The sequence below is a fragment of the Sapajus apella genome, unplaced genomic scaffold (genome assembly GCF_009761245.1).
Source record: "Sapajus apella isolate SASKATOON/1434 unplaced genomic scaffold, GSC_monkey_1.0 scaffold82, whole genome shotgun sequence".
Taxonomy (NCBI): domain Eukaryota; kingdom Metazoa; phylum Chordata; class Mammalia; order Primates; family Cebidae; genus Sapajus; species Sapajus apella.
In genome coordinates, this window is record NW_022437022.1 from 7,566,213 (window position 1) to 7,587,982 (window position 21,770).

General features: G+C 42.8%; 1 protein-coding gene across 3 annotated transcripts in view; it reads right to left on the reverse strand.

Annotated features, from left to right (window-relative positions):
* Window positions 1-331: 331 nt before the first annotated feature.
* FNDC1 (fibronectin type III domain containing 1) overlaps window positions 332-21,770 on the reverse strand; it is a 103,233-nt gene continuing 81,794 nt past the window's right edge. For all 3 annotated transcript variants that reach the window (XM_032253163.1, XM_032253164.1, XM_032253161.1), the window contains 7 exons: window positions 19,761-19,991; window positions 14,919-15,027; window positions 10,229-10,308; window positions 7,012-7,041; window positions 6,112-6,273; window positions 4,433-4,555; window positions 332-1,111 (listed from right to left, as the gene is read on the reverse strand). In XM_032253163.1, the coding sequence (XP_032109054.1) occupies window positions 996-1,111; window positions 4,433-4,555; window positions 6,112-6,273; window positions 7,012-7,041; window positions 10,229-10,308; window positions 14,919-15,027; window positions 19,761-19,991 (851 nt within the window). In that variant the 3' untranslated portion in view covers window positions 332-995. The remainder of the gene's footprint in view (window positions 1,112-4,432; window positions 4,556-6,111; window positions 6,274-7,011; window positions 7,042-10,228; window positions 10,309-14,918; window positions 15,028-19,760; window positions 19,992-21,770) is intronic.

Consider the following 21,770-nt stretch of genomic DNA (forward strand, 5'->3'; position numbering starts at 1 on the left):
AGACTTTTAAATCATTTGGGACCTAAAATCTTTATCAATCTGGAACATACTGGATATGCCTCCATGGCGGCAACAAATATATTTTCCATGCGGATGTGGAAAGATCGTTGCCCTAGGTGGAAAGCACTTGGTGTGCAATTGTCAATGGTGTGGCCAGTTCTCGTACTGATACTGACAGTATCTCATTCTCCTCATCATTTCAGAGCCCCACACCACCCACAAAAAGAACATATACCTTCCCCTGTTGCTAAAGTATGCATAGTACATCTCTGGATGCTTCTAAAAGATGTTATTATACCGCACTTCGCCCAAAAAGTTCCACACACATTTATCTAGTGAACAAGTACAAATTTAGCAATTTAATCAATATTCTTGCAAACAAGTGTGGATATGTATATGCATATATACATATATATATCAAAATTGAGAATTTACAAATAAGATTTGATACGTTTAGTGTAGCAGTGGGTGAGTCCATAGAATAAATCTCAAGTAGGATATATTTTATTTTCTTTGGTGGTGTTTTTAGTAATTCCATTCTACTGCATAAAAAGGAACCTAAAGCTTAAATTCAGCTAGTTTTGGAGAAATCCAAAATGAGAAAAACAGAAAGCACGTAGCATTCCATGAAGCAAGAGCAGCGTGCATATGCTGCTCCTGGAAATACCGAAGTGTCCGAATTTCATGCCTAAAAAGTCTGGAAATCACACTGAGTCAGCAACTGGTGTCTGATGTCTCTGGAATGTGCTATTACAAACAAAAAAAAAAGTGGAGAAGCAAAGTTAACAGCAAAACTGAATCCTGTTCATTGTCCAGGCCAAGAAGTGGCACTGAATTCCAGACTGAGATGACCAGAATGGCCAGTGTCCATCTGTGGCCTTCCTGGCACCTGAGGCAGCAGGGCTGGGCACGTTGGCTATCTTTACTCACAGCCCCTAGTGCGACTTAGTTGGTGGGGCTAGGCAGGGCGAGCTTGCAGCACGATTGTCCTGTGATTACCACTTTCCAGGGATGGAGACCCCACACTCGTACCAGCCCACATAGTAATAGGGAGTTCCAAAGCCAATGTTGCCAAAGCTGACGGGTTCCTGGCGATACTGGCGATAGTAGCCTGGAAGAGCAACAGGAGAGGGGAAACGTGTCAGAGGTCCCTGAACCAACAGGTAAAACTCATCCTTACAGTCTCCGTCAGACAGAAGGCCTCTGTTGGTCTGCAGTCCAATGCTCTACCCCTGAGCTATACCCCCTCCTTAGAAGGCCTCTGGTAAGTTGCTCTTGGGAAACAACACTACTTCCAAATAAACCGAACCATTTTTGTGAGTTGCCACAGCCCTGGGCAAGGGCCAGGACCTCAGGCCCAGCCCCGACCCCAGCCTGGGGTGGGGTCTTCCACACCTGTCTCTTATGCCTTGTGGGATAGCCCAGCCATAACTTGAGAGCCATGTTGGAGCTGGGGACCAGCTCAGGTCTCCTCCATAAGAACCCAGTGACTACGCGTAAAGTATTTATTTATCTCAAGCAGATGTGTAGGGATCATCCCGTCCCCACATGCATGTGACACAGCTAGGATGGTGTGATCTCTCTCTCCCCACAGAAGAGGATAATTTTAGCCAGTTGCTAGTTAACACTCGCTGCTGGGCAGGCCCTGACCAGGATGGACAGGTTCCTGCCCCATCCTCAGAGAGCTCAGGGCCCCCAACTTACCTTTATCCTCCAAGGTTTAATTCCTGGACCCTCGGGTAGATTTTTAGGCCTTTCAAGGAAATCTCTCACAGAAATCCTGTAGCATTTCTAACCATTTATCCCTTGAAGTAGGAGGGATGCCTCAACCTTCTCAAAATTTTTCTGGAAACTCAGTAACTGCTCTCACACGTTTGGCCCTGTTGACTTGTGCCAAATAAATAGCTGCCTGCCCTTCCACCAGTGAGTGTGCTAAATACCCAAAAGCTCTGTTCAGTCAATCCCACAACCACAGTCACAGGGACACCATGGAATACAGATAACGCAGGCACTAGTAACCCTGGAGGGACTGCAAGACCCTGAAAAAATGAAGAAAGGTGATGTATTTTGTAGATTTGTTGTAATAGTTAATTTTATGTGTCAGCTGGACTAGGCTACATATCTGATCCAACATTAGTGTTTTTGTAAAGTATTTCTTAGATGAGATTAACATTTGTTATTTTATTCCTTTTTCTTTATTTTGGAGACAGGGTCTTGCTCTGTTGCCCAGGCTGTTGCCCACTTCCAGTGGAGCCACATAACCAAGACAGGCTTGTAGGACAGACCAAATGGCTCTTTGATCCAAAGGCAGCCTAGACCTCTAGATCACTAGGTCACCTCTAGGTCACTGCAGCCTAGACCTCTCCAGTTCAAGCAATCCTCCCATCTCAGCCTCCTGGGGAGCTGAGACTATAAGCTTGCACCACCACACCTGGATTTTTTAAAAAAAATTTTGTAGAGATGGGGTCTCACTATGTTGCCTCGGTCTCAAACTCCTGGGCTTAAGCAATCCTCCCACCTCAGCCTCCCAAAGTTCTGGGATTACAGGTGTGAGCCACTGCATTTTGGCCAAGATTAACATTTAAATTACCAGACTGAGTAAAGCAGGTGACCCTCCATAATGTGGGTGGGCCTTATATGATCAGTTGAAGCCCTGAATAGAAAAAGACTAAGGTTCCCCTAAGCAGAGGTAAAGAATTACCTATCTTTACTTATTCTGCCTGCAAGCAGAATAGGCAAATAATTACCTATTCTGCCTGCAAGCAGCCTTTGGATTTGAACTGCAACGTCAGCTCTTCCTTGGATCTCCAACCTGACAACCTACCCTACACATTTTGGACTTGCCGGTTTCCACAATTGTGTGAGCTGGTTCTTTAAAATAAATCCATCAATTGATAGGTAGGTAGGAAGGTAGGTAGGTAGGTAGATGATAGATAGTTAGATAGATAGATAGATAGATATAGATATAGATATAGGTGTATGTATGTATGTATGGATGGATGGATAGATGGATAAATAGATATATGGATAGATGGATAGATAGGTGATAAACAGATGAACAGATGGATGGATAGATAGATGGAGAGATAGATATAGATAGATGATAGATATATACATAGATGTAAGGATAGACAGATATGGATGGATAAATAGATGGATGAACAGATAGATCAATAGATAGATGGTTGGATAGACACATACATACTTAAATACATACATACATACATATGTAGATGATGGATAGATGATAGATTGGTGGATGGATGGATGGATGTATAGATGGATGAATGGATAGATGTGAATAGATAGATAATGGATCAATAGATAGATTAGATAGACAGACAGATGGATACATAAATGAATAAATGGATGAATGGATAGATGACAGGTAGATAGATAGATAGATATATGACTAGATGGATGGATGGATGCATAAATAGATACATGGATAGATGGATAGATAGGTAGGTACATGGATAGATGGATGGATAGATGATGGGTGGACAAACAGATGAACAGATAGATGGATGGATAGATGATAGATAAATAGATGTAAGGATATATATGGATGGATGGATACATAGATAGATAGATAAGTAGAGACAGATTGATAATACATGGATGGATGGATAGATAGATTGATTGATTGATTGATTGATTGATAGATAAGTAGAGACAGATAGATAATAGATGGATGGATGGATGGATAGATGGATGGATGGATGGATGGATAGATAAAGTAGAGACAGATAGACAATACATGGATGGATGGATGGATGGATGGATAGATAGATAGATAGATAGATAGATAGATCCTATTGGTTGTTTCTTTCGATGAAAGAACCTTGACTAATATGCTTATTTTACTGTTTTGTGTATTATACTGTATTTTAATTTTTTGAAAATGGGTAATTCATGTAGCTACCTACAGTATTTTTTCCAATCTAAAAATTTAGCAAATCAGAACATCTTGTGTCTTGAAAATGCCTGATCACTCAGAGCTGAGTGCATAATGAAAAGGGTGCTAGACTGTATTCAGTTGTTCTGTTTATTCATTTGGAGGCCAAGAGAGTTAATAACATTACATTGTTAACCTTTGAGATTAGTATATTTCTCCTCACCTTATAATGCCACAATCAAACAGCTTATAGGTTACCTCCTGAAACATCACAGTGGGTCTGCATGTGTGTTTATCTTTGCCTTCCCTGTACCTTTGTTCATGCCATTCCCCCACCTCCTTGAGGCTCACCCCCCCAGCCATACATAATAGGAGTATTTTTTTGATTCTTTATTTTAAATTTTATGACTTTAAGTGCTCCCAACATCCATCTTCACATGACAAGGCAAAGGCAGACCTACTGTGGATTTCCCTCACTATTAACCCTTCTCTCCCACCTCCCAGGGTAATATATCAAGCATTTGTTTGTATTACCTTGAATGGTAGGAAGGGCTTCTACATAGGACTGAGGCCCTGTTCTTCCATCAAGGTGTGAATCCACAAATTGGCAGTGGTCTTCACCTCTTCCCCAGCTGTCTCCAATGCTGTAGAATGTATCTGCATGAAGGAATTGATTAAGTCAGCAACTACATACAAAATTTCAGAACTGGTTTAGAAGTTTGCACAAGCTTTGGAGACAGTTTGAATTGAGCATATTACTTAAACTGTGTGTGCTACACTTTTCATGTCTGAAAATGGTGATAACAGCACCAATCTGATAAATGTTGTAAGAATTCAGCAAGATCAAATTATACTAAATACTAAATGAACAGTAAGTGGGAACTACAGCATTAACATTATAGGCAGTTTTGAGTAGACCTTTCTATTTCTTAATTCTAAAAAAATGAATGAAGAAAACTATGGTAGTTGTAGAAAGTATCGTGAAATAATTATGAAAGGCAGGAAGGTTTATTCAAATAGAACCTATTTTCATGCGTAACTAGGAGGGGGCGTGCCTGTGGCATGAGGCGCTGTCCATGGTTCTGAGCCACAGCAGCACAGTAGGACAAACTTGTGTCTCCCAATCCTGGGATATGACACATGGTTATGCAGCCTCTCCTAGGAATTCTGAAGCAGGGGAGGAAAAGGAAAGTGGTGGAAGAGAAAGGAAAGAGCACAGAGTGTGTGTGTGTGTGTGTGAGAGAGAGAGACAGACAGCGAGTGGTTGTTGGCAGAAGCATATACACAGAAATTGCTAGGGTTGGGGTCAGAGGGGAGACTTTGTTTTGACACTGTTTTTAAATGATCACTGCTATCAAGAAAAAAACAAAAATTAAAAAAATATTTTTAACCAATGACAAAATGTAGACCAGCTGAGGTAAAGTTTGTAAAATGTCTACACTGAAAATTTAAAGTTATGCAAGTTTTAAAATAAAAAACAAGTTTGCTATGTAGGTGGGTGAGTGAAAACCCAGCTGGATAGAAATCACATTTAGAAGTGTTAGTAGCTCAAGGCACTCGAATTATTCTTTGTTTTAATCTAAGCCGTGATGAAAACAATGTGATTTTTATTAGGACACAGAACAAATATTACTGCTGATATATGTTCCACCATTTACATTTTTTCTCTGTAAAGCTGTGGCTCTGGTAGGGGCTGGAAAGGGAACTTTTCCTCAATTATTCCAGCTCACACTCATACTCACTAATATTATATTAGTGGCAAAAAAAAAAAAGCGCCTTAGATTTCTAACAGAATTTTGGAATGACATAGCCAGTCACTATGTTATTCCTAAGACATAGTGAACTTTTCATTTATTTGTTTGTTTGTTTGTTTTTAGTAGAGATGGGGTTTCACAATGTTGGCCAGGCTGGTCTTGAATTCCTGACCTCAAGAGATCCGCCCATCACAGCCTCCCAAAGTGCTGGGATTACAGGTGTGAGCCACTGTGCCCGGCCAACACAGTGATTCTTTTAGAATAGTTTTAGGGTGCCAGTGTAAAAACTAGCATCCTCAAAGTAGAATCTGTAAAACTGGTTTGTAGGTGAGGCAGAGTGAGCCACAATCATAGTTCCAGCCCTCGTAAACATTGTGATGCACCTGTGGTGCCAAGTTAGTACATGATAAAATCAAAATGTCCCATACCTTCCATAGCCAACCATCCACAAAGACTTACCTTTCAAGTTGTCACTGAGGTAGATTTTATACCTCAGTGAATTACAAAGAACAACTCCCACGAACTTTCGATACCACGTCCGCTTCACATATTGCCGTCCATGGCAGTCCGTGTAGCCGGGATCATGTTTGAAAGCGAATGGGATCCAGATAGGCTCACCGCCTTGACAATACAAAGCACAGCCGCTGAGGGTAAGCAGCCCACAGTGTGTCTTCTCACGCAAAGTACCAGGAAGCTGGACTTCCTCCCTGGGCTTTCCCCTCCTTGCAGGGCTTTTTTGAGCAAAGTTTTTCCACCCTCCTTCTCTTTCTCTTTTTTAGTACTAAAGTATATTAGGGGTGTTTACCTGAACATATTTAAAGTATTTGCATTTCAATAGGGGATTCTCAGAGTTAAGAAAAGCCTCTAAACAGAAGGAAAATAAGCTGTAATGGCAGATTTGGTCTTTTGAGGCATGCCATCCTGTCCCCTCATCCCTCTGTAGAGACTCCACTTCTTGTCACTCAGAAGATCCGTTTTGCCTTTAAGCCACAAGGCTTTCTCAGTTTGCTTGAAAAATACAGTAAATCTTGTTATTTTACTTGTTGCCTTTTGCTATCTTTTCAGTGGTTTAAAATATTCAAATGAGTCACGGAAATAAAGTATCTGTTTCATAGGACTGGCTACTCCATAATGTTTTTTCATAGATGTTGATTGCTATGGCTCTATTAAAAAATTCCCAGGTCATTCTTTCCCATAGAGTAAAGAAGATCAGGATGAAGAGTGCAAGGAAAGCATTGAAGTTGACAGGAAATTGCCAAAATGGTCTAGACTTTCTCATTGTGAGTAATCACAGCCATCTCATATTCAATATTCAACCTGATTATCAGAATGTCCGGATTACCAAGAAGATAAACTTACCTGGGGGCCTCACAACAAGCAGAGGATTGTCTGCAGAATGAAAAAGAGATAATGGACTTTGTATCATATTTCACAATCATGCAATTTTTAAAATAGTTACTGTAATTGAAAGAGCTAAATCAGAATAAAGAAAAAAATAAGGTTTGATAAATGCCAACATTTTCCTTGTTTTTATTTTCTGAACATTTCCTTTTGAGAAAACTGTTTTCTAGTTAGTGTGCTGCTATTTACCTAGAAGCTGTGGATCCCTGAAAATCATAAGGTTTTGATATTGGATATTACAAAATAATTCAGTACTCATTTAAAACAATGGCCTACCTTTAGAAAATAGTGTGGTGGTTTCTTAAAGAGGTAAGCATACACCTACTATACAATCCATTCATTCCACTCAGTCATTTATCCAAGAGAAATGGAAACATATGTCCATCCAACACACCTCCACATAAATGTTTATAGCATCTTTGTTTGTAATAGTCAAAACGCAGAAACAACACAAGTGTTTATCAACAGGTGATCTGACTAGATAAACAAACTATAGCACAGCCATACAGTGAAACACTGCCCACTAGTAAAAGGGAGTGAACTGCTGATACACACAATGGTTTAGATGAATCTCACAATGATTATGCTAGGTGAAAGAAGCCAGTCAAAGGAGTTCACATCGTATGATTCTACTGATATCAAAATCTGGAAAGTGCAAACTAATCTATAGTGACAGGAAACAGATGAATGTTTGCCTATAAACTGGAGAGAGAAGGGGCCTGGGAAGGCTGCATGGCATAGTAGCAGGAGGAAGCTGTCAGGGAGACAGATGTGTTCACTATCTGGACAGTGGCAATGGCTTCAGGCACAACTCAAAATATATTAAGACATACACTTCAAGTATATGCAGGTTGCTGTATGCCATTTATACCTCAACAAATGTAAAACATGTCTCAACCTTAGCTCAAGTAATGCCATTTAAGAGAATATGACACTAGCTTTTTAAGGAATTCTGCTTTAGAAAAAGTATATTTTTATAAAATGCCATGAACTAGGTACATCTGGACCATTCTTTTTTTATTTTTGAAAAATAATCATACAGTACATTGCTCTTTTAAGGTATATATCCTATGAATGTTCACGCCTGCATAGGTTCATAGAATCCTGCCACAATCACCACGCAAAATATTTCCATCACCCCCAAATTTCCCTAGGCTACCCTTTGTACAGATCATTTGTTCTGAAATCCTCTGCTATCCACAAAACAGAGGGGCATACCATAGTCATAAGTGTCCAGTACTTTCTTTGCTCCCCTGCTCTGAACTGAAGTTCAACAGTCTGCCGAAAAAGTCCAAAATACCCCAGGTCGGGTGGAGGGAAGCAAACACAATGACAGCAGCACAGACAGCAGAACCTGACGTCGTGGCACAGCCGGTGTCACACACTACATTTACTTTCTATGTTAATTTTCAGATTGTTATGTTTGGCAAATGCCATAACTCAGTTACTTGATAATTTTCCTGCTGCTCACCTAACCACGTTCAGCAGGGTAACACAAAATGAAGGAGAAACCTGAATAAACTGATGGAATAAAGGAAGATGACCAGAGCAAGTAACTGTCCAATTTGCATGTGGGTGAGGATCCTCTGGGAGTTCACTGAAAGTGTTTCCTAGAGAGATTCTTATTCAGAGGGTAGGGTGGGGCCTTGAATTTTCCTCACCCATCCCTTGAAGGCCATAAAGAATGAGTCAGAAATTTCTCTTGGAGGACAAGGTAGAAGACAGTTGTTTTTTCAAAACTTTGCACTGCAGTTCCTGAAGTTATATGTATATCACTTTTACTCTCAGAAAGATTTCAGATCGGATTTTCTCGATAGCTTTTTGGATTTGAATTTTGAAAAATTTTTTTCATGTTAATTCTGACAGTTGCCAAGGTCCACCTCGTTTTTAGGAAATGCAGTCATAATCACAGACACATCCCTTACTTTAGCAAAGTAACCACAAATAATAATTTTCTCTTGCTCTTTCTTAATTACCACAGAAACGGATTTCTTAAATAAATAGACGAAAACACGTTTGAGGTTCTTTGCCTACATTTCTGGTATAAAGCATATTCTTACAAAAGATTGTATTTTTTCCATGTATTTTGACTCAGTAGATTTTTAAATAATTACACTTAAAAATATCTTCCAGTGACCCATTTTCTGGGATCAGGCTGCATGCAGAAGGCAATCTAACCAAATGGAAGCTGGGTGCAGGGCTGGCTCAGCCGGGTTGCTCTGAACTCAGCTTGGCTTCCTACATGGAAAAGTCTCTAGGCCAAGAACCATCATGGTAGCTGGCTCTGCATGTGCTGCCTTAGACCATAGGCCATAGGAACTGTGTTTTCAGAGACAAGATCTCTCTCTGTCACCCAGGCTGGAGGGCAGTGATGTGAGCACAGCTCACTACAGCTTGACCTCCTGGGCTCAAACCACCCTCCCTCCTCAGCCTTCTGAGCAGCTGGGACTACAGGCGCACACCACCATGCCTGGCTAATTTTGAAATTTTTCTGTAGAGACAGGATCTCCCTGTGTTGTTCAAGCTGGTCTGGAACTCCTGGTCTCAAGAGATCCTCCCACCTCAGCTTCCCAAAGTGTTGGGATTATAGGCATGAGCCATCACCCCTGACCAGGAACATTTTCTTGAAGGGACTGAGAGCTCTGCCCACCAGGACCCCAAAATGCAAGGGCATGCTCCAAATGATACTGTTTGTAAGACCAAATGATACTGTAATTAACTTCTCAATCTTTAATTAGATATCTAATTAAAGACATCTCTGCCTTCTACTAAAGGGGCATCCAATGACTTGACTCATTGCAGAAGCAACTGCCTGTCAGGTCACATGACATGTGTGTTCTTCAGGTGGTTGCAATAATTTTTTTAAATCTCTGCAACTAAATTTTGTACAGACAGAGTCAATTTTATCTTTCCCATGTTGTTGAAATCTAGATTTTTTTCCTTTCACTGGAATTTGACCTTTCTGTTCTCAGAGAGCCAGTGAAAATTACTTTTAATTTTATTATCCAAGTTTTACCCTAGCGCAAAGCAAATAATGTTTACTTTAGAAACAGATATCCAATATGAGCTCATTAGATAGAAAAGTAAGGATTTATTCTATTGTAGCCATCATTCTAGATTATTTATTTCATATTTTAGAAAAGTAAAACACATCAGAATGTGAAGTCCCTCATACCTGATTCAGTGACAAATGAGACCGAAGGGCTGATAGGTCCATAGCCATGAGGATTTTGTGCTTGCACTTTAAAATAATACCTGAAATTGGAAGAAAATATGTTTTGAAAGAGACATGTATTTGATTTCTGTGTAATGAAACAGACTCCTAAACTTCTGAACACCCGAGCTGTGGCAGGCTTTGAGTTCTAATTTTTAAAAATGCATGCAGCTCTAGTAAGTCTTCATATTTTTTTCTGAACTTTCTCAGTTTTGAATAATTTTCCTAAATAATACAATTAACATAGCAGAGACACATGGCTAATGGCAATAGAAGGGACATACTAGCACACAGGTCACTTGATGAGCATGCGTTCTTTCACGCTAATGGCAATAGAAGAGACATTATTAGCACATAGGTCGCTTAGTGAGCATGAGTTCCTTCACACTAACGGCAATAGAAGTGACATTAGAACACAGGTTGCTTGCACGTTCCTTTGCATCAGGACCATCCCTGCTCTGCGCAGGCTCTCCTGAGCTCATCCCTGGTGAGACGCTCCTCTAGCCCTGCTCTCCCTCTAGTTTAAGACTGATCTCTGCTTCAGTTCCACAGCCCAAGAGAGAAAAGGTGCCAGAGCAAAACACTACAAAGCAGAATTCAAACTGTAACCTAATTATATCCCTGGAGTCCATGTAGAAGAGCAGGACATTTGCTTTAGCAACCATGCAACTTATGGTTGAAGGGAGAGGATGAACTGAGCAGGATGAACTCCTCAGAAGACCTAACACAACAATGGTGTCTTGGATGCATGAGAAACCCTGTGGTTAGCTTTGGAGCTGGGAAGGGACCACCTTAAAAGTCACTGAGTTATGAGCTTCTGCGCCTCAAGGAAAGAGAAACAAGTCCAAGAAGGGGAAGGGGAAAAGATCCAGAGAGACTTTTCTGCAGGGCTAAACTTTGTCTTGGAGCAGAGAATGTGTGGAAAGCACACTGCCTGAGTCAACCAGCTCATCTGGAGGGAGACTGAGTCTTGAAGCATCTTATTCGCATTCTTATTAGCAAAAGAAAGAGAATGGTGGTTAGAGAAGTAATAAAGCCCAACACCACACTTGTGTCTCACTGTGTCTATCATTAATCTTTGTGATTTCTTCACCTCTCGATTCTAAATATTTTATGTGCTTTTTTAGTGCTTGGCTACTTACAGATGAAGAGAACGGTAAAGAATCCTGGCTGGGTGCAGTGGCTCATGTCTGTAATGCCAGCACTTTGGGAGGCTGAGGTGGGTGGATCACAAGGTCAGGAGTTTGAGACCAGCCTGGCCAACATAGTGAAACCCCGTCACTATTAAAAATACAAAAACTTAGCCAGGCGTGGTGGTGGGCGCCTGTAATCCCAGCTACGGGAGGCTGAGGCAGGAGAAGCGCATAAACCTGGGAGATGGAGCTTGCAGCGAGCCGAGATTGCGCCCGGGCAACGGTGTAAGACACCAACTTTCCAACTCAAAAAAAAAAAAAAAAAAAATCCCTGGTGGCTCTGTGGCTGTCATTTTAGAGAGTTTACAAGGGACCTCTTCTCTAGTTTTTGACCAGTAAGAATGTCACACTTAAATGTTATAAAATTCTTTGACTAAGTCAGGGACACAGATTCCATGTATTAAAATGCACTACCTTTTTAAAAAGTGAATTATTCATATTCAGAGAGCAAAGGTTTATCAGGCCTATTGCACCAACAGCCCTGGCCTCAAGCCTTCCGAACTGCTGGATCACCAAGGCAGTCTCTGGCCTCAGAACAGAGATATCTTACTTTGGGTTTGATTAAACAGAAAGCAAAGAAAAGCCATTGGGTAAAATTAGTCTTCTTAAGCCCATTTGCATCTTATTTAGGAGTATTCTTTTATATTGCAATTTAAATAAAAAGACATGCACAATTAAGAACATATGAGTTTCCAAATCTCAATTCACTCAGCAGTTCGTGTTTTCCCAGTTACACATACTTTCATGCAGTGGTTGTGGAGTTATTTAAGGCAAAACTCTACAGGCAGTTTGAGCAATGGGTTTGGCATATGTCTGCCATCCTGGGCAAACTTTACAGTTACTTTTTTTTTTTTTTCTTAAAAAAAGGAAATTAAAACATAAGGAAGGACGCATATTCAGGGGCTCCATGGGACACTTCTGCTGAGTAGTCAACTCCATGGAGGGAGGTGCCTCTATGCCATCAAGGAGGTGGCAGAAGGGTGACTGATGGGCTGAGGAGGACTATTCAGATGGATCTGTTTATATTAATTTTGTTTTGACACTGAAACCTAAATATTCTCCAAAACTACCTTCCCTGTTGACACAATAATTCTGGGCCTCCAGAAACTCACATGTGACCATTCCAAAGACATACTCTAGTTAGAACCTCACCTAAGGTGTCAAAGCGAATTTAAATATGCTGAGCCGAAAAACAACATGAAATTGTGCAAAAAGTAAAATTCCATTTTTAAAACCTACATGAAACTTTTTCGATGGACTAAAGTATACATTTCATACTTTGAATAGTCTCTGCCTCAGCCAAGTAACAAAAGCAATCCATGCCTCAAACCTTCTGGCACCTTCTTTTGAACAGCCGCAATCGTGACAAGTCTGTGTGCTTTAAGTAAGGACTTAAAATATGCAGACTCTAAAGAGTTCTTTGGGGCTCTGTCTGGTGACTAAGGTAGTCGATGCTCACTTAAAAGCAAGATCCAATTGTAAATAACCAAACCTCACTTTCATGCTCTGGCCTCTGCGTTGACTCAGAAGCTGATTTTCCAAGAGAGGCCCCATGAGGACTGAGACAACCGAAGTGAGTTCCCCAGATATGATCTGCGTTCCGGCGACACGGCAGAAAAGGAGCATCCTTACATCACACTTGCACTTCCCTAGCTCTAAAATTTAGCAGCTGCTCAGAAGGGTTTTGAGGAAATGCAGGAGGAGCAGCCAGCATCTCTACCAGAAGAGCACATAGCAGGTAAGCCCCGTGGGAGAGAGAGATTAGCAGCTGCTGCTCCTCCTCTGCCTCAGCGCTGGCGCGGAGTGTGTATGGAGCCAAGCCGAGGGCCTCTGGCACCGTCTGTTCCACCTCCCCTCACCCTTCCTCCAAAACAGCCTCCTTTGCTTCCTAGGACACACCCTTCTTTGAGGCATCTTCTCTTCTGGGAGTACCACCTTCTCTCCAGGATGACCGCTTCTTACGGTTCAAATTCCCTTCTCTATATCCAAGCCCAGAAAAAAATCCCCCCGTTATATACTCTCAGAGCATGGTGTACCTCTCCCTCACGAAACCTACCAGGGGGAGTTTACATTTATGTTGGTTTTTTAAAAATCTGCCTCTTCTATCAGACCGTAAACTCCCTGAGGGCAGGGCCATGTGTATTTTCTCCAGCCCAGCCCGGATATTCCACCTTGCGCTCAGGAAACTCGAGGTAAAGGCTGACTGGATGAGCCGCGCACACTCTCTAATAATACCTGTTAAAAGAATGAGTAAACCTTCGCCCTACGTAACCATCTCCTGACATGAGTCAAAACTCAACATCAGTCTGGCAGCAAAAGCTGTGGAAAGAACGCTGAACTCAGCGAGTCAGGAGGCTGTGATTCAGATTCTATTGTAAGTAGCTCTGTGGCAAGGCCTCTGGAAGGCCTCTTTCAGCTTTTTGATGCTGAGGCTGTGCCACAAAAGCATTGTCACTCTGTACACGACCAAAAAAAAGGACATTGACTCCATTTTCTCTAATTTTGTTAGTTTTGCATCTTCCAATTGATTAAAAAAATCAATTTTCCATTACTACTAAGGAAAAGTAAAAACAAGCACTTTCTCAGCTTCTTGGCTTACTACTTGCTTTTTTATTTGCCAAATCCCGAAATTCATAATAATTTATGAAAGCTCAGCTCAAGTGAGCCCAAATGGCATGTTAAAATGTCTTGAGGAAAATTCACAGCTTGTTCAGAAGCCTCTCTGATTTGGTATCAACCAGAGAATTACTTTCCCAGAGAGCCAGTTTACCAGCACACCGCTCTTGACCAACACACGCTTGGTGCTTTCCCATGCTCACCCACCCGGGAGTTTTCGGAGGGTCATTGCCACCAAAGCCAGACAGCATAAAAGGGGAGTGAACCGTCAGTCTCTTTGTATTCCTGGGAACCAATTTTGCCTATTGCACATCAAGGGCCACGAACTCTGGCTTCCAAAATGATTCTCTGGCCAGCCACGCCTCCTGTATGAAGACGTGCTTGTAACCTCTACTAATGTGTAAAATGCGTATTTCTTGAATGATGTGAACTTCTACATCATAGAGTTTGGGAAGCAGCTCATTAAAGCGTTCAGTGATGGCTGCTCCATTGTCACATAGGAAGGTGATGATGCCTAGCGCCACAATACTGGGGACTAAAAATGGACCAGTTCTTTCAACACAGAGAACAACTTTTCTTTCCCTAATGGTAGGTAGTGTTTAGGAAAACAGGGAGGAAAATATAAGCACAATAGCCTAACAATGACAATACATGCAGTCATTTCTTTTAAGAAATGTATATGAAATATGGTAAACACGCATTGACATTCTGTTAGAGCTAAACAGACTATTCAAAGAAATCACAAAAACATTTTGATTCCTCTCTTCATTTCTAACCAAAGCATATCAGCGATCATGCACACAGCTCTCATCTTGTGTTTCGAAATGACTGACACGCCATACCTCGTGTTTGGCTTTAAGTTCTCAATGGGCAAGTGAGTTACTGACGAAGCTTGAGTGGACCACTTGTTCCTGATGAAGTCTTCATAGGATGCACTGTAAACCAAGTAACCTGAAAATGGAAACAGGGAAAAACCCAATGGGCATCAAGAAACCAAGTCACACAAAAGATGTAATCCACTGAGGACAGGAGTGAGGCGAAGCTGCAGACGCAGCTCCTTGCGGGAACTGCAGGAAGGAGCGCATGCAGCACCGTGGGACAGGATGGGGTGTAACGCTGGTACCTTCTGCTGAATCCAGATGGGGACGACAAAATTAAGATACTTCCTGATGACCTGCTGGCCTCCTACTTCTCTTGCTCATTCCCCAGGCTTCCCCATGGCCTCAGAACTAATCACATCTCATCTTAACCATACAGAGAAAAGAGAAGCAGAAGAAAAAAGCAGTGCCCTCCACACATGTATTTAAGAACTTCATGGTGAGATAGTATACCACTGCCCTAAATAGGAAATGAAGCATGTTGCTGGCAGATGCTGTGCATGTGCGTGGGGCTGAGAGACCCCAGACTCCCGTGGCTCCCACGCCCACTTGGTGAAAGCTGTCCTGGGATTTCTTACTGTCGAGTATCTGTGCTGCCCTTGCCCTTGCTGTCTAATCACAGCAGTCAGGCAACTCTTCTTTCTATTTTCCAACCTGCTCCGTCTTATTTGCTAATAATAGACCTCAGTGGGTGCGCCCTTGGCCCTGACACCTGCCCAGCTTTTACAGCTGTCCCAGGAGGCAAAGTGAAGTTCATCCCACAGCTCAGCACATCCCACATCCTAGGTCTCTTATGTGTACACAGAAGGAGAAAACATTTGTCAAGAACTTCCTTCATGCCAAGCATTATGCTAACTAGGTACTTATTGAATTTGACTTTGATCAATCCTCACAATCCTAGTATGTAGAAATTGCCTTCCTCACTTTGACACATGAGGAAACTGAGTCTTAGCAGTGGGTTAAATGTCTTGTCTAAATTCACATTTACTGATTCATTCAACAAATATTTATTGTGCAACTACTATTTGCCAGACATTATACTAAATGTTGGAGATAAAGTGGTGACCAGGAGCTCACGAAGCAGCAGGGTTGACTGAGAAACAGAATTATAAATCTGGGTTGAGCACTCTGCAGGACCAGCCCACAGTGCTGTGAGAGGGTGTGGGGGGAGGTCTCCCACCATGGAGGACACGAACAGCCTCCCTGCGGTCACAGAGAAGAAGCTGACATCAGAAGGATAAGAAGCAGGTAAACTGTGTGGTAGGAGGTGGGACAGATTCCAGGTAGTGGGAATCCTGGGCAACACACTGAAGAGGGAGGACCCAGGATGGGGCAGTGTGGTGGAAACCACAAGTGCTGGGAATGGGTGGCATCAGCTGAGGCTAAAGCAGCACAGGTGGGAAAACTAGGCAGCACCCGTGGGCCACACTAGGCTTTTGCTTTTCATTCTAAAAGAAAGGGAAAGGCATTAAAGACATTAACCCTATACAATTGGGTTTGCATATTCAACACATCTCTTCTGTGCAGAATGCAGAATGGATTGGGTGTGGGAGTGCAGATGTGGATGGGACAGTCTAGGTAGACAGTTCTTACAGTGGCAGGTGAGAGATGGCAATAGCTTTGATGAGCCTGGCACCTAATGGAGAGAAATAGATGGGTTCAAGAGGAATCCAGAAGGTAACATTGACCAGATTTAATGATGATCAAATATAGAACTGAGAAAGGACGAGACTTGAAGACGCTTCCAAGGCTTCAGGTTTGAGCCAGTGTGTAGAAAGTGGGACAGTTCTCTGAGATCAGAAAGAGGGCCAGATTTGGGAATGGGAGTGATTGTGAGTCTGACTTTTTATACACCAAGTCTGAGATGCTCTGGAGACATCCCAGTGATGACATCAAGTGATTTTGCCATTTGCATCTGATTTTACTATTTGGGGCTCAGAGCAGAGGATGCCCTGGCCTTGAGATATAAATCAATGACTCATTTCTGAGATGAATTAAAACCACATGCATGGATGAGACTCTGAGGGGAGAGAAGACCGAGCCAGAGGAAAAGAGGCCCTAGGACCAAGCCTTGAGAAATTCCACCACTGAATGTTGTACAAGCCTGCAAGGAGATGAAGAGATTGAGAGAGATCACACAAGTCAAAAAGAAAGAAAAGATCAATAGCATTGAATGCACCTACGAGGGACACATGATTTTATTTAGCACCCTCTGATCACTGGTTAGTATCACACAGCTAACAAATGGGCAGGCTGGGCCTGGAAGCCAGGTGAACTGGGCCCTGAAGGCCTCCCACACTGTCCCCTGGAGGAGAGTCCTTATGAGAACCTGGAAAGCGTTGCTGCCCTACCCATGGCATTCCCCCTCTGGCACAATGTAGTCAAGCCCTGCATGCTTCGACTGGTGCTGCACACAATGGCCCACCCAGGAGGGGACAGAGATCACACATGTACCACGGAAACCCGGCTTCTAATGGAGTTGGCAAAGCTCAGACTCTTGGACCTTTGGCTTCCGTCTGAACCCTGTGTTTCCCATGTAAGGTTCTGGTCTCTCAGCTGATCCTGTGTCTGGGTTTTGAAGGCTTCAGGGTTTGATAATGTGCTTGCAGAGCACAGCGTAGCTCCTGATTTCTGTTGTTCTCATCAAAACCAGTCCTGAAAGTGACTGATAAAATGGTCCTGAAAAACTAAGAGGTCATCACATTGGTGATTTCCTACAGAATCACTCCTAATAAAGTAATAACTTCATTCATCAGGAGGGATTTGGGAAAGCAGCAGGTTGCGGGCAGGAATTCTGGGAGTTTCACACTGTTTGGGCACCATCTTGTTACACATTGACTTGATTGCCTGTGAAAGAAGGGATGGCAAGTGAAAAAGAGCAGAGCATACAACATCCATGTAGCCTGCAGGATTCAAACACCCTGCAGGGGGGCCTGATAATGTGATGCTTCGTTTAAGTTCAGGATGTATCCACTTCATTGTTCCACAGGTGAAAGAGCAGGTGCTTGGTTGACCAATGGATGACGAGCTGCCGCTATTCTCTCTGAGCCTTGTGGAGTCTTTCCCCCACACCACAGAGCCATCATGGGCTGCACTGTTCCTCAGTAATCAGTTTGACAGACCTTGGCACGGTTCTATATTGGGAGTGCCCTAAAAATACCTCATCCATATTATTTATGCTGGTGTCATGAGTACTCTTGATTAGGGCTCTGAGTTTTCATTTTGGATGAGGTGCAGGGTGGTGGATGTGAGGACACAAATGCTCTAGGGAGCTCTGAGCGGCTTGGACTGATGAACTTAGACGGCATGGGTGTTTCAGAAGCCTGCCCTCTACAGGACAATACAGAAATCACGTCTGAATTAAGTCAGAGACATTTGTTGGGGGTTCCCTGAAAGCTCCTTCTTCACTGCAAGAATCCTTAAGGCATGTTTAACTGGGCCAATGCTCTCATCCTGCAGCCACTGCTTCTTAGAAGCCCTTTGAATCAGGGCACAGTGATATATTTATGTTAAGTAATATCTGTTACGCAAGAGGTCGAAAGTTAAACTGCTTAAAGTAGGTTTTAAATTATTTTTTCTGTATGCTTTCTTGCTTGCTTTTAAAAATTACCATTCACAGAGGTGTGTTCAATTAATAAAAAGATTTTCTGGCTGTTGGATTACAAGCTTTCCTCCTTCCATTGATGGTTTCCATTCTGTTCGGAACACCCTGGACTTCATGCTGGTCCATGTCGCACCTTCCTGGGACTGACCTTTAGTTCCGCTAAAGATTCGAACTCCTCAATCCCACAACCTCCCTGAACCCCAGGCCCTTCAGTCTCACCTGGCAGAACACCCAGTAGCCTTCTTTTCTGTGTCCCTTATTCTGGCTTTTGCGTCCCTGTACAAATTCCACAAGGGAAGAAGCTCTTTGCATATTCTCAGACACATATTTCCATTGTAAGATACAATACTGGGAACACCACGGCAAGCACTAGAAATTTTGAATTATACAAACTGCACTAGCGCAACAATGGCAGAAATGTCGAACTCTGACCTCTGGTGCAACTGCTACCTCCCAGTCAGAAACATACACAGCCACATACATATTTCTTCCTCTTACACGGCTCAGAGGCCCAGAAAAAAAATTGCAACTATTCAAAGAAAATATCAATTCTCTTTCTGTAAGAACTTACATTTCAAGATGTATCTTCAAATATATCCTTGGCAGAGTGAACGTAAATATCTCAGAGGCCAAGGAGCCTCAAGATCCCTGGGCATCTTTTCATCAGCTCCAATTTCCACATAAGGAACTGAGAAGCACCTAGATTGGTCTGGAAGCACCCAGTGGACATGGAAGGAGAGAAAGAGGCAGAGGCACAAGCCCAGGGCTGACTCCAACAAGGGACAGCTGTGCCACACAGTGGGAGTTTCATGGTCACGCTCACTGCAGGATCTGATCCTACAAGGGGCTAGCTGGACTCCCTGGTCATTTGCAAGATTACAGGATATTAGAGATGTAGTCATATTTTGCATATGGGGAAACCAAGGCCCAGAAAGATGAAGTACTGAGCTGAAGATCATGCAAATCAATCTGGGACGAGGATTTAGGACCTCTGACTTTCATCCAGTACTCCCTACACTACCGCATGAGGCCTCCGTTGTTGCCTCTATTTCATCCTGTTGAAGGAAGACATCTACATTCATCCATCCAATCCATCCAAACCATCCAGCCAGGCCTGCATCCATCCACTTATCCATCACTCTTTATTCTCCACATTTCCCACCTACAGATCATGGGAACTCTGATATCTGCCTAGGACACACCTGTGACCACATCTCCTGGGGCGGCTTTGTCCCAGTCCACAATGACAAATGAATGGCAGCCTTCCACGGCCACCACGGTGATGTTGCGGGGAGCATGCTGAGGAGGCAGGTCACTCTTCCTCAGATCATTGGGAATGATTTCATCCAGGCTGTCCACTTGGAAGTGATCCAGTGCATCAGTCAGAGAGCACGGGGCCGATGGGTCTTTATTTAGGTATGTCACGTAAGGAGCTGGAAAAGAACAGAGATGACCAGTTGGATTGCTGGAGGCTTTTTCTGGAGGCAGAAACATAGCATCTGCTCCACAGAGTCAGACCCACCATTCAGTCTCTCCCTGTTGGACAGAGGCTCCAACAGCCTTGCTGCCAAGCTCATAAACACATCCCCTGCTCTATTTAATGGATCCATGTGCTTATGTCTTTCAATCTGGTAATTCCAGAAGATCCTATTGTCCCCATCGACATCAATGACTATGCCCACAAAGTGGTTTTGAGAGATCATGAAACTATAATTCAATGTAATATAAGCCTGCAGCTCTCTGCCATTCCTGTGCCCCAACATTTGGAAAAGTGTGAGTCAGGCCTTCTCTCAGCAAAGTTCATTCCCTTAACTATCTTGGGACTAGGAAAAAATGTACATTGATCAAGATATACAGCCTTTACCCTCAGCCCTGCGTGGCCTTCCCTAGAGCTTCATAAACCCCAACAGCAATTTGGAGCATCTGTGCATAAGCCCAGGCCTGAATCGCTGTCTAAAACATCACTGCTCAGTATAACAACAGCCACTCACATTTACATATGGCCGAAGATTTTTCTACACACTTCATTTCAGTGGATACAAGGTCCTGGGAATAAGGTGGGATATGAATCAGTGGCCTCATGTTACCATCTTGCCTACCAATGCTGACAGTGCCCACTATGTAAGGGTCAGACAGGAGGCTGTCACCCCCAGCCCTTTTTTTTTTTTTTTTTTTTTTTGAGATGGAGTCTCGCTCTGTATCATCAGGCTGGAGTGCAATGGCGTGATCTTGACTCACTGCAACCTCCGCCTCCCGGGCTCAAGCAATTCTCCTACCTTAGCCTCCCAAGTAGCTAAGACTATAGGTACACAACACCAAGCCCAGCTAATATTTGTATTTTTAGTAGAGACGGGTTTCACTATGTTGGCTAGGATGGTCTCGATCTCCTGACCTGGTGATCTGCCCTCCTTAGCCTCCCAAAGTGCTGGGATTACGGGCAAGAGAAACTGTGCCTGGCCCAGCTCTATTATATCCCACTAAATTAGAAATCTCAGGGACTCGGGATTGGGGCTTTATACAGGCAAAACTCTCAAGAGATCTCAAGTAACCACGTCTGGCAGCTTCTGAAGATTCCACTGTATCTTTTGGTGCTAGGTTGTCGTTCTCAGTGGCTATTTGGATTGAATGCAATTTTTGGCTTCTCTATTTGACTTTTGGGCAAATGATGAAATTAAGGCAGAAGTCAAGAAGTTCTTTGAAACTAATGAGAACAAAGATACAGAATCCCTGGAACATAGTAAGGTAGTGTTTTCCAAAAATTAGTCTGAAGTTAGGCCTTTAATGTCCATGGGTCTTATCAGGAAGTTTTGGGGACTAGGCTCCCATGCTTTAGAGAGTTGTAGACTTATGAAAAGAGCCAGACACTAGTAAGCCCTTGGTGTTTAGGAGTTCTGTGGAACAGCTAATAATAGCACTAAAGCATTTCAATTCCCGTCATGGAACCGCCGGGAGAGAAGTCAGCGCATGTGATAAAGGCAGCCAGGCAGCTGCGTGTTAGTGTTGGCCTCAGGAACGCCACCTCAAATTAATATTCTTGTTCTTCAAGTATGTGTGGTTAGACACCCAGTCACTACATCTTGGCTGGCAAGAGTCGTTCTCTGCTCATGGCAGAACAGTTGTTTTGGAAACAGCCAAGTGTGATATTAGTTTAAGCTGTTGCTTGTCTCCACTTAGTAATATATGAATCCAGCTGTCTCATTAATGAAGTTCAT